General features: G+C 48.1%; 1 protein-coding gene across 1 annotated transcript in view; it reads right to left on the reverse strand.

The window, feature by feature from the left end:
* Positions 1-15,000, reverse strand: part of LOC126162508 (esterase FE4-like) — a 159,887-nt gene that overhangs the window by 95,555 nt on the left and 49,332 nt on the right. The window contains exons 2-3 of the mRNA XM_049919060.1: positions 13,764-13,910; positions 9,285-9,422 (exon numbers count right to left, since the gene is read on the reverse strand). Coding sequence (XP_049775017.1) covers positions 9,285-9,422; positions 13,764-13,910 — 285 coding nt within the window. The remainder of the gene's footprint in view (positions 1-9,284; positions 9,423-13,763; positions 13,911-15,000) is intronic.

A 15,000-nucleotide genomic window follows, 5' to 3' on the forward strand; every position in this document is an offset into this window, starting at 1 on the left:
ATCGGGACAGGACATTAAAATGTGTCTAACTGTCAGCAAGTGCCCACATGGGCAGAACGGCGCCGGCGCAGCCGCAGCCGTCAGCAGATGGCGATGGCTGAACCGGCAGTGTCCAATCCTTAACCTTGCTAAAACGACCTCCTCCCGTCGAGAAGGGCGTGAGGAGGACGTCCAAGCCACAGGAAGAGGTTTTAAGGCCCGAAGCTTGTTGTCGGTAAGTGCAGCCCAATCGGCATGCCACAGCGACACAACGCGCCGACAAATGACCCTGCTAAAATCGGACGAAGGGACACAACAAGAAGCTGTCCGAGGCTGGAGGACCGCAGCCTTGGCCGCGGCATCTGCAGCTTCGTTCCCAGGGATACCGACATGGCCAGGAACCCACATAAAGCTAACCGGCGGACCGACGTCCACCAGCCGCTGAAGAGAGCATTGGATCCGGTGTACGAAAGGGTGAACCGGGTACGGATCACTGAGGCTCTGGATGGCGCTCAGGGAATCTGAGCAGATGACATAAGCAGAATGTCGGTGGCGGCAGATGTAAAGAACAGCCTGGTAGAGGGCAAAGAGCTCAGCTGTGAAGACCGAACAATGATCATGGAGCCGGTATTGGAAACTTTGTGCCCCGACTATAAAGGGGCACCCGACCCCGTCATTGGTCTTAGAGCCATCTGTATAAATGAAAGTCATGTTGATGAACTTCGAACGAAGTTCCAAAAAACGGGAGTGGTAGACCGAACTGGGGGTGACCTCTTTTGGGAGCGAGCTGAGGTCAAGGTGAACGCGGACCTGAGCCTGGAGCCAAGGTGGCGTGTGGCTCTCGCCCACTCGAAAGGTTGCAGGGAGTAAAAAATTAAGGTGTTGAAGGAGGCGACGAAAGCGAACTCCAGGGGGTAGCAGGGCTGAGACATACAACCTATATTGACGGTCAAGAGAGTCGTCAAAAAAGGAACGATAAGACGGATGGTCGGGCATTGACAGTAGCCGACAGGCATACCGACAAAGCAGTATATCGCGCCGGTAAGTGAGTGGCAATTCGCCAGCGTCAGCATGAAGACTCTCTACGGGACTGGTATAAAATGCTCCGATCGCAAGTCGTAAACCCCGATGTTGTATGGAGTTGAGGCGGCGTAAGATGGATGGCCGTGCAGAGGAGTATACGAAGCTCCCATAATCCAGCTTGGAGCGGACGATCGACCGATATAGACGAAGTAGGACGGTTCGATCCGCACCCCACGACATACCACTGAGAACACGGAGGACATTTAAAGAACGGGTACAACGGGCGGCCAAATATGACACATGTGGAGACCAGCTAAGTTTCCTGTCAAAGGTAAGACCTAAAAATTTGGTTGTCTCCACGAGTGGGAGAGCAACGGGACCAAGTCGTAAGGACGGTAGGAGAAACTCTTTGTAGCGCCAGAAGTTAAGACAGACCGTCTTCTCGGCAGAAAAACGGAAGCCATGGGCGACACTCCAGGAGTAAAGACGGTCAAGAGAACGCTGAAGGCAGTGCTCCAGGACACGTGTACACTGCGCGCTGCAATAGATGGTAAAATCGTCCACGAAAAGGGAGCCTGATACATCAGCTGGGAGGCAATCCATTATTGGATTGATCGCGATGGCGAAGAGAGCGACGCTCAAAACTGAGCCCTGTGGCACCCCATTCTCCTGGCGAAAGGTGTCTGACAGGACAGAACCCACACGTACCCTGAACTGTCGATCCATTAAGAAGGAACGAATAAAAAGAGGGAGGCGACCGCGAAGGCCCCATGTATGCATGGTGCGGAGAATGCCCGCCCTCCAACAGGTGTCGTAAGCCTTCTCCAAATCAAAGAACACAGCCGCGGTCGGGCGCTTCCGCAAGAAGTTATTCATAATGAAGGTCGACAAGGTAACCAGATGGTCAACAGCAGAGCGGCGCCTACGAAATCCACATTGGACATTGGTAAGTAGGCGTCGAGACTCGAGCAGCCAAACCAATCGAGAGTTAACCATTCGCTCCATCACTTTACAGACACAGCTGGTTAGTGAGATAGGTCGATAACTGGAAGGCAAGTGCTTGTCCTTCCCCGGCTTAGGAATTGGGACAACAATAGACTCGCGCCAGCATGCGGGAACATGTCCCTCAATCCAGATGCGATTGTATGTACGAAGAAGAAAACCTTTACCCGCAGGAGAAAGGTTCTTCAGCATCTGAACATGAATAGAATCAGGCCCTGGAGCGGAGGACCGTGATCGGCCAAGTGCGGTTTCGAGTTCCCGCATGGTGAATGGGGCATTATAACTTTCACAATTCGAGGAGCAAAAGTCAGGTGGCCTAGCCTCCTCTGCCTGTTTGCGGGGGAGGAAGGCAGGGTGGTAATGAGCGGAGCTCGAAACCTCGGCGAAAAAGCGGCCGAAGGCATTGGAGACAGCCTCAGGGGCCACAAGGACTTCATTCGCGACCTTCAAGCCAGAAACTGGGGAGTGGACCTTAGTGCCTGATAGCCGGCGCAGGCTACCCCAGACAACAGAAGAAGGGGTATAACTGTTGAAGGTGCTTGTGAAAGCAGCCCAGCTGGCTTTCTTGCTTTCGTTAATAATACGACGACACTGAGCACGTAATCGTTTATAATTAATACAATTCGCCACTGTAGGGTGGCGTTTAAATGTGCGTAAAGCACGTCGACGAGCACGTAAAGCGTCTCTACATGCTGCGGTCCACCAGGGGACCGGTACGCGACGTGGAGAAGAAGTAGGGTGAGGGATGGAATATTCAGCAGCAGCGAGAATGACTTCCGTGAGGTGTGCGACCTGACGATCGCAGCTTGTGAAGGTTTGATCCTGAAAGGTCGCCCTGGATGAAAAGAGCCCCCAGTCTGCCTTGGAGATGGTCCAACTAGAGGAGCACGGAGAGGGAGTATGCTGCAGGAGATGGATAACACACGGGAAGTGGTCGCTCGAATATGTATCAGCAAGTGCATACCACTCAAACCGGCGTGCAAGTTGGGGAGTACAGATAGAGAGGTCTAAATGGGAATAGGTATGAGATGTGTCCGAAAGAAAAGTAGGGGCGCCAGTATTGAGGCAGACAAGATTGAGCTGGTTGAAAAGGTCTGCTAACAAGGAGCCCCTTGGGCAGGAGGCTGGAGAACCCCAAAGGGGATGGTGGGCATTGAAGTCTCCAGTTAACAAAAACGGTGCAGGTAGCTGAGCAATAAGTTGCATCATGTCTGCCCTGGTAAAGGCAGATGACGAGGGAGTGTAAACGGTACAAAAGGAAAACGTAAAAGTGGGGAGAGTAATGCGGATGGCGACTGCCTGCAGGCCGGTGTGCAATGTGATGGGATCGTAGTAAATATCATCCCGGACCAGCAACATAACCCCTCCATGAGCTGGGATTCCTACCATAGGGGGTAGGTCAAAACGCACAGAGGTGTAGTGTGCCAAGGCAATTTGATCGCATGGGCGTAGCTTCGTTTCCTGGAGGGCTACGACGAGCGGACGATGCAAGCGGAGCAGCAACTTCAAGTCCTCTCGGTTGGAGCGAATGCTGCGAATATTCCAGTGAATAAGCGCCATCGTAAGAAAAGGAAGATGAGAGAAGGGGTCACCTCGAAGGCCGCTTAGGGCCTGGCTTCGAGCGAGCACTGCCGCCGCTATCAGTAGGCGGACAGTCATCGTCCATGGGGTCTATAGGGTCATCGGCCATCTCGGAAGGATGGCCGGGAGGGGGAGCTTCCTCCGCCGGTGAACGGCCAGATGTACGGCTACAGGCGGTGCGGCCAGGCGAAACGGATGACGGCCTGGGGCGGCAACCGCTGGGTGGCGCAGGAGAAGAGATGCGCCGTGGCGGAGAAGGAGAACTGTGCTTCCTATGCGCCTTTTTGGAAGGACGTTTGGTGGAAGTACCGGTCGAAGGCTGGGAGGTCGAGGGACGGAGGAAGTCTGCACGGGATGGTTCCTTCTAGAAGGACCGTGCATCTGACTTTGGGGTCTTCGACTTAGCAGAAGCTGAGGAAGTGGCTGGTGTCTGTGGTGTGATGGGAGGAAGAGGAGACGTCGACCGCGCGATCTTAGCGCTGGCCGAACGGACGACCGTGGTGCTGGAGGTCAGATCGCATGTCTGGGTTGCGACCTCCCGGGTAGTCCGAGGAGAGGCGAGGACAGTACTATATTTCCCCGCTGGGAGCAGCGTGGGCTTCCTACTAGCCAATAGCTTGCGAGCAGCCGAGGTGGACACTTTCTCTTTGACACGAATTTCTTGGATGCAACGTTCGTCCTTATAGACAGGACAGTCGCGGGAGGATGCGGCATGGTCACCCTGACAGTTCACACAATGAGGAGACGGAGGTGGACAGTCACCCTCATGGGCATCCCTGCCACAAGTGACACATTTAGCCGCATTGGAACAAGACTGTCGAGTGTGATTGAAACGCTGACACTGGTAGCAGCGCGTAGGTGTCGGGACATAGGGGCGAACAGAAATAACCTCGTAGCCCGCCTTGATGCGCGATGGCAGCTTAACACTATCGAAGGTCAAGAAGAGTGTCCGGGTCGGTACAAGGTCGTTGTTGACCTTTTTCATGACCCGATGGACAGCCGTCACGCCCTGCTCAGCGAGGAAAGATTGAAGCTCCTCGTCAGTCAATCCGTCGAGGGAGCTAGTATACACTACACCACGAGACGAATTCAAAGTACGGTGGGCCTCCACCCGGACAGGGAACATGTACAGGAGGGTGGCCCGAAGCAGTTTTTGTGCCTGAAAGGCATTCTCAGTTTCTAGTAATAAGGTGCCGTTACGCAACCTGGTACAAGATTTGACAGATCCGGCTATGGCATCAACGCCCTTCTGAATAACAAAAGGGTTGACAGAGGAAAAATCCTTTCCGTCCTCAGTGCGAGAAACTACGAGGAACTGTGGGGCAGGCGGTAGTACTTTTGTCACTGTTGGCTGGTCACGTTTCCGTTTTTGGGTCGAAGTCGAAAGCGATGGAGTAGAATCCATTGCGGAGGAATCCCCCATGATTGCCAGCGTCTCCGATGGCGCGCTCCTTCCTTGTGGGGACCCTCTCAGAGGGCACTCCCGCCTTAGGTGAATGTTTACACCTCAGGTCACACCTCCCGAGAAACAGACGGAGGGACCAATCGGCATGGTCAGAAGGTATCAGCTCAGGCAATCACCCCTCCCCGGGCCTGGCCTTTACCAGGGGGTACGCGCGTGCCTTACATGTCTACCCAGGGCGGGGACTTACGCGTTACCCCGTCACCGGCTACGCGTGCGAACGCGTGGGTCGGCCTTCAGACACGCACAGGGAGGAAGGAAGAAGAGGAAAAAGAAGAGAGAGAGGGAGAAAGAGGACAGACTGTCTCAAACGCCGAGGCGGAGACCAGAGAAGGCAAGGAGAAGAAGGCAATGAGAAGGCAAGGAGAAAAAGGCAATGAGAAGGCAAGGAGAAAAAGGCAATGAGAAGGCAAGGAGAAAAAGGCAATGAGAAGGCAAGGAGAAAAAGGCAATGAGAAGGCAAGGAGAAAAAGGCAATGAGAAGGCAAGGAGAAAAAGGCAATGAGAAGGCAAGGAGAAAAAGGCAATGAGAAGGCAAGGAGAAAAAGGCAATGAGAAGGCAAGGAGAAAAAGGCAATGAGAAGGCAAGGAGAAAAAGGCAAGGAGAAAAAGGCAAGGAGAAAAAGGCAAGGAGAAAAAGGCAATGAGAAGGCAAGGAGAAAAAGGCAAGGAGAAAAAGGCAATGAGAAGGCAAGGAGAAGTCAAGGGAAAGAGTAAGGAAGACAGTGAGGTGGAGAAGAGCAAAGAAAGGAACCAACAAAAGGAAGGAAGAAACGAGAAGTGAGAAACCAAAAAGACCAAGATTATAGGTCGTGAAACCGTCCGTCTCCGGACGCAGGCGCTAACTACCCCCGTGAGGGGGATGGACTCCTTTTAGTCGCCTCTTACGACAGGCAGGAATACCTCGGGCCTATTCTAATCCCCGGACCCGCAGGGGGGATAGCAAATGTGTGATTTTGTGTGGGTATGTTCCAGTAATATTGTATCCATAATTTGTATTATTTAGCATGTTGGATAGTGGGTTCAGAGCAAGACAGAACCAGAAAGGACTTAATGAGTCTCCTTGGTATATTCCACACTTAATCTGTATTGGCTGTGATGTGATGTTATCTGAATTTGTTTGGATATTAAGTGTGGTTTTCCAGTTTTTCATTACTATGTTTAGAAACTGTATCAATTTAGGATCTACTTTGTATATTTCCAATATCTGTAGTAACCATGAGGGGGGTACACTATCAAAGGCTTTTTGGTAATCAACGTATGCGTAGTGTAGGGACCTTTGTTTAGTTTTAGCTTGATATGTCACCTTTGTATCTATTATCAGTTGCTCTTTACATCCTCGTGCTCCTTTGCTGCAGGCTTTTTGTTCTTCATTTATAATTTTGTTCTGTGTTGTATGTGTCAATTTCTGTGTGATGACTGAAGTTAATATTTTGTATATTGTTGGTAGGCATGTTATGGGGCGATATTTAGCTGGGTTTGCTGTGTCTGCTTGATCTTTAGGTTTCAGATAGGTTATTCCATGTGCAAGTGTATCAGGGAATGTGTATGGGTCTGCAATGTAACTTAAATAATTTAGTTAGATGTGAATGTGTTGAGGTGAACTTCTTTAGCCAGTAATTTGCTATTTTAGCATTTCCCGGGGCTTTCCAATTGTGAGTAGAATTAATTGCTCGGGTGACTTCATGTTGCAAAATTATCACTTCAGGCATTTGTGGTATCTTCTTGTATGTGTGTTTCTGCTTGTATCCACAGTGCATGCCTGTTATGTTGTACCGGGCTTGACCATATGTTGCTCCAGAAGTGTTCCATGTCTGTTATGTTTGGTGGATTGTCTATTTTAATGTGTGTGTTATCCATTGTTTGGTAAAATCTCTTTTGATTTGTGTTTAATGTTTGGTTTTGTTTCCTTCTATTTTTACTTTTTTTGTAAGTCGTTTGGCCAATGCTTGTAATTTCTACTTTTTTTCATCTAATTGCTCTATTGCTTCTTGTTGTGAGATTTTACATAACCTTTTTCGTTTTTGTCTGATATTTCATTTCTTATAAATTGTGTTAGCTGTCCGATGTCTCTGCTCAGTTTTTCTTTTCTGATCTGTAGCCTGTGTTGCCATGCTGGTTTTGTGGGTTTCTTCTGTGTGTTGGTTTGTTCTGATCTCTGCCTAGTGTGTATATTTAGTGTAGTGAGTGCTCCTATATAAACCAGTAGTTGTAACTCTTCCATAGTTGTATTTTCATTTATTTTGTTGTGTATGATTGTGTTGATAGTTTTTATTGTTGTTTTGACTTGTGGGTTATTTGGCGGTCTATGCAAGAATGGTCTAATGTCTGTTTTTTTGTCTTTGTATTCTATATATGTCAGCTGAAATTTCTCTTCTATATCTAACACGAGTATCTCTTCGTGTTATATTTGTGCTTGTTCTGGTGGCTGTCTTAAGATTTCGTTTTCCTCTGATGGTTTAATTGATGTGGGTTGGTCTTTGTTTGTTTGCTCTGGGATGTTAAAGTCCATTACTGTATTTTCTTCTTCTGATTGCACATTATTTTGTTCCAGTATTTGTTGTACTTGTTTGATGTTTTCTAATTCTGACTGGGGTATCCTGTTATTTTTTATTATTACACGGATCTGATCAGCTAGTCGTTGTTCTGTTAAAAATTTTAATTCCGGGTATCTGGTAATAAATGTTGTGTATACTTGTGATCTGTATCCAGTTGTGTTGGTTCCTAGGTTTGTTGCTTGGTAATAACAGAACATGAGGTGTCGATTAACTTCATCTGACCATCTCATCCTCTGTCTTTGTTTTCCTTTTAGGGTGGTTGCAGGAAGTATATCCTGCAAAACACCTCTATTTGGATTTAAATCATTTTCCAGTTGGCTAGCAGTGTCGTTACCATTGTGGGCGGGCATAGGGTTCAAGCGTCATCCCCGACCATGACGGCACTTGTCCGAGGCTTCTTTAGTTCTGTCCTGAACCAAGTAATCACACTAAAAGGGGGGGTTAGCCATATTAGTGGTTTGTTCTTTTCGTCGCCTTTTACGACTGGCAGAACATACCGAAGGCCTATTCTTTTCCCGGGCCTCCACGGGGGTTATTATGATAAAAGGTATTTGACAGCAGGGGGTAGGCAGCTTTGCCAGTTTTACGAGGGGTGCAGGATCTACAGCTCTGGGGCTTGCCATCCATAATTAGTATGTACCAGTCATCAGCTAGGGTAGTTGACCGCAAAGAGGAAGTTCATTAATGTTTTGTGTGTCATGATAGCCACTGAACTTTACAAAAGATTCTGCCTTAATGTCAAGGTTCTGTACCGACAGTCCTTTAAATTTGCCATCAGACATTAATAAGTATCCAGTTAGAGAGAGCGAACTTACTCCCAAGATATATGCGCTGAAGACTAAGTTCTGACCGTGAGCCTATGAGGCAAGCCATATCTATTCTCCCAAACAGTTCTATGATGCTGCCCATTTCAAAATATGTTTATTAATAATGAAGAGGTTACACTAATATTTGACCACTTTTGCATAGACCACTTATATTACTCCACTTTAAATTCGTTTAACACATCCGTTCCGATTCCGTCTGCATTCACTCTCCAATTGCTGCCACTGATTTCTCTCTATCTGGTAGGAATTTATCACTTCCGGTTTATTACTGTACAATCACCTTTTTTTACAGAACACCTCGCTTTGCTATGAAAATTTAATCTTAAAAATCATTACCTTACTCTGGTGCGACTTTCAATATTCTTTCCAGAAAATACTTCATTTTTAAGCGCGATTGCAAGAAGTGCAGGCAGTCAGGGCCCGCCCGATAAGCATGCTCCGGCTCAGCTTCCCTTCTCCTCCGTGCCAACTGATCTCCAGGCTCCAGTTCAAAAATGATTCAAATGGCTTTGAGCACTATTAGACTTAACATCTATGGTCATCACTCCCCTAGAGCTTACAACTACTTAAACCTAAGTAACCTAAGGACATCACACAACACCCAGTCATCACGAGGCAGAGAAAATCCCTGACCCCGCCGGGAATAGGCTCCAGTCTCTCCCTCTTAAAATGATGGGGCATCCCTGTCAGGGTTGCGAGTGCTTAAGCAAAGAGCGCAAGGGCAGATTCAGTCTTTTTCTTTTTGAGCGATTTATATTCGTGTTGCTTTTCCAGGCAATGGGAGAGTGCTTTGCAGCAGGGACTCTTCTGAGGTTTGCCTATACATGAGGCTGCAGGAAGCGTTGGGCATACCTGTGGGGTGTACACGTTGAGGTAGAGGCAGTCCTCGCTGCCGATTAGCTGGCGCACGATCAGGTTGTACTGGATGCAGGCCGCGCCCTCTGACAGCGCGTCTCTCACACCTGACCAGCTCTCTGCCGGCTGCGGGGGCTGCAAAAGAAACAGTTCTCCACTAAATGAACATCAACAGATTTCATTTAGTGTTTTCATTATTTATTGGAAAAAATATTGGTAGAAACTGAGCAGCATAGGCGTCCTTTAAATTAAAAAAAGCCATAAAATGTTTCGTACAGCTCAACATTGTGTCTAATGTGCAATACAGAACAGAATCTATTAGACTTCAGTTGTATCCCAACTGTACTCCTTGTCAATCTTGATCGCAATAATCACTTTTAATCACCGGTTTCGGGTGCTAATTAGTCCCCTTAACATCCATTTTCACTGTTGCTACATCTGTTACTACAGCCCAACTAAAATTACTTGACAGTTGATACTTTACACGTTGGAGGTGGTTTTCTCCAGAGTGGTCAGCGTCACGCCTAAAGCTCTCGCCATTGCCAAACTGCCACAACAACGGGACAGTTAACTTCCGATTTCTTGTGTGGCACTCTTTTCTTACGTGATGGGATCCCCAATCATGGGTCGGGCACTTTTACTTTTATTTCCCATGTGATAGTCACACCAAAAACAAAAAACGCACGCAACGATGCTCAGGAAATACATACGTTTCAGACACAGCAATACTTCGGCACGAGACGTGATTCAGCGCCACATTTTCAATTATCATGACAACAGAGATTGGCTTATGTTAGTTAACCTTCGCACGACGTAGCATGAAGCCGAATTTTTGAAGGCCTCAATTCATCGTTCAGTGGAGCACCACGACACAGATATAGCTCCCTCCTGCTACAATGCTATGGCATAGCACAATGGTCATTGCATTAACCTATCTAAAGTCTTAGGTTCGAATCTCGTTAAATTTTGCGAATTTTCGTTTCATTTCTAATCTAACCAAAAGAGTTTGATTATTATTTTTATTCAGTTAATTGGTTTAAATTCAGTTTTTTAATTTCTGATTCTTTGCCATTTCATTGTTATCATATTGACTATTTGCTCTTAATTTTCTTCTATCATTCTTTTTTCGTCTGGAATCAGCCTGTGTCGCTTATAATCTGCAACCAAGGCCAACGAAGACTGCACATCTGCTGGTAACGCGGCAAGTCGTGTAGCTAGTGTGAGGATAGTTTCACATAACCAGCGATAGCGAGAAATTACAGTTTGCTTATAGCGCTGAACTGAATTTTTTTTTTCAGTCTTGAGTTTGCTCCTAAAGGCTAGCTATAATTGGCGTGAACAAACCGATCGTCATTTTAATTCTGCAGCTCGTTGACTGCCATTTTTCTCTCTATTCTATGCTGGTACCCAACCAACCGATGGAATATATCCAAACTCTTAATTCATCACTTGACCAATGCACGCGACATTTTGCACGGAACCCGAAAGGGTCGTCAAACCAGCGGAGGGGGGGGAATGGGATATCGCTTAACCGAAGGAGAGTTGGGGTCCTCCAGCGACAAATTGGTAAAATTTGATGTTGCCTAAAGTAGTTTTTGGTAACTGTTTTGGGGTCAGGTTAAAGAAATGTGCATTAATAAATAATAAGACGCCTATTTTAAGTTAATTGATATTTATTGGTTTAGATAGTAAGCTATTTGCCACTCTTATTCTTTTGTTAAAATACATTGCAACATAATTATAAAAAAATGATTGAATCTGTTGGAGTAATATATTTGCTGACTTCTGAAGTAATTTTATTCAGAGTAATATGATATTCCATTGGGGAGGGGAGAGGGCGGGCTATAGCCCGCCCCCCCTTGCCACCACCCTTGGGTCACACCTTGCTACGTGTTCGGTTCTTTTTATCCAGCTGTTCGGTATTTCAGTCTGTGTCTGGTGTACTGTACCGAAGTACGAGTGGTTCGGTATATTTAGGATTCCACTCATATCACCAATTTATTTACTGATTTGCAAAAATCAAGTCAGTCGGCCCGTGTTGCATTCGCAATATTTTACTGATCGTTGACCGTCTCTTCCTTCCTCTGCATTCGGCTGCCGCGCTGGCCAGCCTATTTGTAACGCAGTTAAGGTAGTCTGCACGAAGAGATCCGTATACTAAATAAAACTTTTGGACTGTTACCAAGTCAAGCGTCTACGTTTACAAACAATTCGTGGAAAACGTCTTTAAACGAAGAAAAAAACACCTAATACAAAAAAGTATCTACAGGATAATGGCGATTCCATCCAGGAATGTCTATGTAGAACGAGTCTTCAGTCACGGGAGTCATTTATGGTCTAACGCCAGAAATGAACTGAGTGTCGGTATCGTAAAAGCAGAGTTTTGTTATTTGAGATTTGCAACATGCAACGACTTTTACCAAAAAATAAAAGTTAACAAAAATTTGCTGAGAGCTCTACATAGCAATAATAAATGTAATTCATAATGTTTATTGTGTTCACCCTCAACTCTCAGCTCATCATACAATGTTCGGTAATTTTGTCAATTTAAGCTGGCAACTGTAGTCCCATCTCACATTGTAGCGCGTGACCGGTAGTGCTTCGGCAGTGTTTAAGGCGACAGACACGAGGTAGCTGTAGGAAAAGGCGCGCTCAGCTCAGAGTTCCAGAGAACCGGCGTTGCGCACCGGGTTCGATTTACTGAGTCATACCACTATCGATAGTAGTTCCCCTTATACGACTTCGCTGTTAATTTTATCGAATGTTGTTTTGACTTTCCTATACGCTTAATCATTTCCTACGAGGACCATGTCTTCATTTTCTGCACAGTTTTCTTGCGATCATTTAACCTTGCTTTTCCTGCACTTCCTATTTATTTCATTCCTATTTGACTTATATTATTGTTCCTTCTTCCATCGATCAGTTGGAGACCATATTACTAAACGACTTTCTAGGTTCATTGTGCATGGTGCATGGTATCAGGAGCACGTACCCCATCCAACGGCTCTAAGGCAACAAAAATTTGATTTTCAGTATTTCATATAATTTATGACTAAATTTAACAACGTGAAATTCTGTCATAATTTCTCATTAAGAAGTACAATGTTACGTTAAAGGTTTAAAGCAGCAATGCAAGAACACCTACTACGGTTAGAAACCATATGGGTCTGTAGGCAGCGTTACGTCATTACACGCAAATACCCATACCCATATTCTCCAGTATTTGAGGAGGAGAGCACTTAGTGATCTGCAACAAAGTTAACACACAATTTAAAACGTTTACGAAACTGTCTCAGTGACACCCTCCGCAAAATGATGCAGGGAAAAAGTTTATCCCGTACTAAATTTTCACTGTTCATGTATTAAAACTACCGCATCAGGCATGATGTTTTAATTGATTACTTCTTTCTTAGCAACTTTATTGGCATCACCTTTCGTAGAGTATCTTTGTACGAAACATTCAGGAGATAGGATGTCAAACATTGAGCTGTATCAAAAGCCAACTTTTGATTAAAAAGAGGTGCAAATTACCCGGATTACACTTATGTAATGTTTGACAACACTGGCTTCCAGCAAACTTTAGACAATTTCAAACGTTTTCTAAACTTTTCTCACTTCGGGCCTAAGGTTAATTACTCAACACATTAACTTATTTGTAAAGTAATCAGAAGTTTGAAGCTGCTTTATACGTGGGAGTTAGACTCTTTACAGATTCGTGGGTCACTGACTGCTTCTGTCACACAAGATTTCTTTGCAATTCTTGTACCTATTTTGAATGCCCAGCTTCCGTGGTTGCCTTTCATAGAGATATCCAGTCCACTTCAACTTAACTGCCAATTGCATTCATGATCGCAGTAACTTACAGTCCTAGACGACTTCAAACGTACGTAATTCCTCAGTACTACAGTATCCCACTCCTTTCCACGATAATTCTTCCAGACGATGCTGTTAAACCAATTTCGGAACCCCGTCTTACCATGATGTAATCCAGCTGGAATCGTTCTGAGTCTTCATGTTTTTCCAGGTACACCACCTCTCTTGAGTTTTGAACAGCGTATTCATTATTGCCTACTAAAATTTACTGCAGAACTCAGTCTTCCTCTATCATTATTATAATCGAGCCAATGTCTTCCTTCTCCTACTACAGCGTTCCAGTCATCCATTACCATTAGATTTTAATCTCTCTCTCTACGTACTGAAATTACATATTCAATGCACTCAAATACTTCCTGTATCAGTTCATCATCTGCTTGTGACGCAGGCATATATACCTGAAATATTATTCATGGCGTTGGTTTGCTGTCAACTGATGAGAATAATCCTGTCACTAAACTGTTCATAGTAACTCACTCTCTTTCCTACCATCCCGACAAATCCTACTCCTGGTACATCATTTCCTGCTTCTGTTGCTACTCCCCTGTATTCTGACTTCTGGCATTTAACGCTCCGACTCGCGGACGCTGGAAAGCTTCTCACCTCGAAGCGAAGTTCCCCGACAGGAGGGCGGGCGTAGGGCAGGCCCTGGAAGCTGACGTAGGAGCCGCCTTGCACGGTGGTGGCCCTGCGGCCGCGCACCAAGCCCTCGGACACCCGCACAGTCACGAACTCCTCCGCCGCAGACATCTGAAACATCGTTTACATCTGTGTCAACACCCACCTTGCTCCCTACAAGGTGCCGTCATTTTCTTCGCCCTTTTCTTAATGTTATGGAACGCACTGTCGCCAGCAAATCACTGTTCGTTCAAATATCACAGGATCCAAGTGGTGGGGTTGGTAAATTATTCTACACTCTTACTCCTGCCCATGTTATTCGTTTGAAGTCTCGTGAGTCGTATATTGAACGATATTACTTGCTAAAACACATTATGCCTATTTCGATAGCGTGGAAAGTGTTGGGAGACGGTGTCGTTCGTTCGAGGGGGGAGGGGGAGGGCCGGAGGGGGAGGGGGAGGGCCGGAGGGGGAGGGGGAGGGCCGGAGGGGGAGGGGGAGGGCCGGAGGGGGAGGGGGAGGGCCGGAGGGGGAGGGGGAGGGCCGGAGGGGGAGGGGGAGGGCCGGAGGGGGAGGGGGAGGGCCGGAGGGGGAGGGGGAGGGCCGGAGGGGGAGGGGGAGGGCCGGAGGGGGAGGGGGAGGGCCGGAGGGGGAGGGGGAGGGGGAGGGCCGGAGGGGGAGGGGGAGGGGGAGGGCCGGAGGGGGAGGGGGAGGGGGAGGGCCGGAGGGGGAGGGGGAGGGGGAGGGCCGGAGGGGGAGGGGGAGGGGGAGGGCCGGAGGGGGAGGGGGAGGGGGAGGGCCGGAGGGGGAGGGGGAGGGGGAGGGCCGGAGGGGGAGGGGGAGGGGGAGGGCCGGAGGGGGAGGGGGAGGGGGAGGGGGAGGGCCGGAGGGGGAGGGGGAGGGGGAGGGGGAGGGGGAGGGCCGGAGGGGGAGGGGGAGGGGGAGGGGGAGGGCCGGAGGGGGAGGGCCGGAGGGGGAGGGGGAGGGGGAGGGCCGGAGGGGGAGGGGGAGGGCCGGAGGGCCGGAGGGGGAGGGGGAGGGCCGGAGGGGGAGGGGGAGGGGGAGGGCCGGAGGGGGAGGGGGAGGGCGAGGGCCGGAGGGGGAGGGGGAGGGCGAGGGCCGGAGGGGGAGGGGGAGGGCGAGGGCCGGAGGGGGAGGGGGAGGGCGAGGGCCGGAGGGGGAGGGGGAGGGCGAGGGCCGGAGGGGGAGGGGGAGGGCGAGGG

This window comes from Schistocerca cancellata, chromosome 2 (assembly GCF_023864275.1).
Source record: "Schistocerca cancellata isolate TAMUIC-IGC-003103 chromosome 2, iqSchCanc2.1, whole genome shotgun sequence".
Lineage (NCBI taxonomy): Eukaryota > Metazoa > Arthropoda > Insecta > Orthoptera > Acrididae > Schistocerca > Schistocerca cancellata.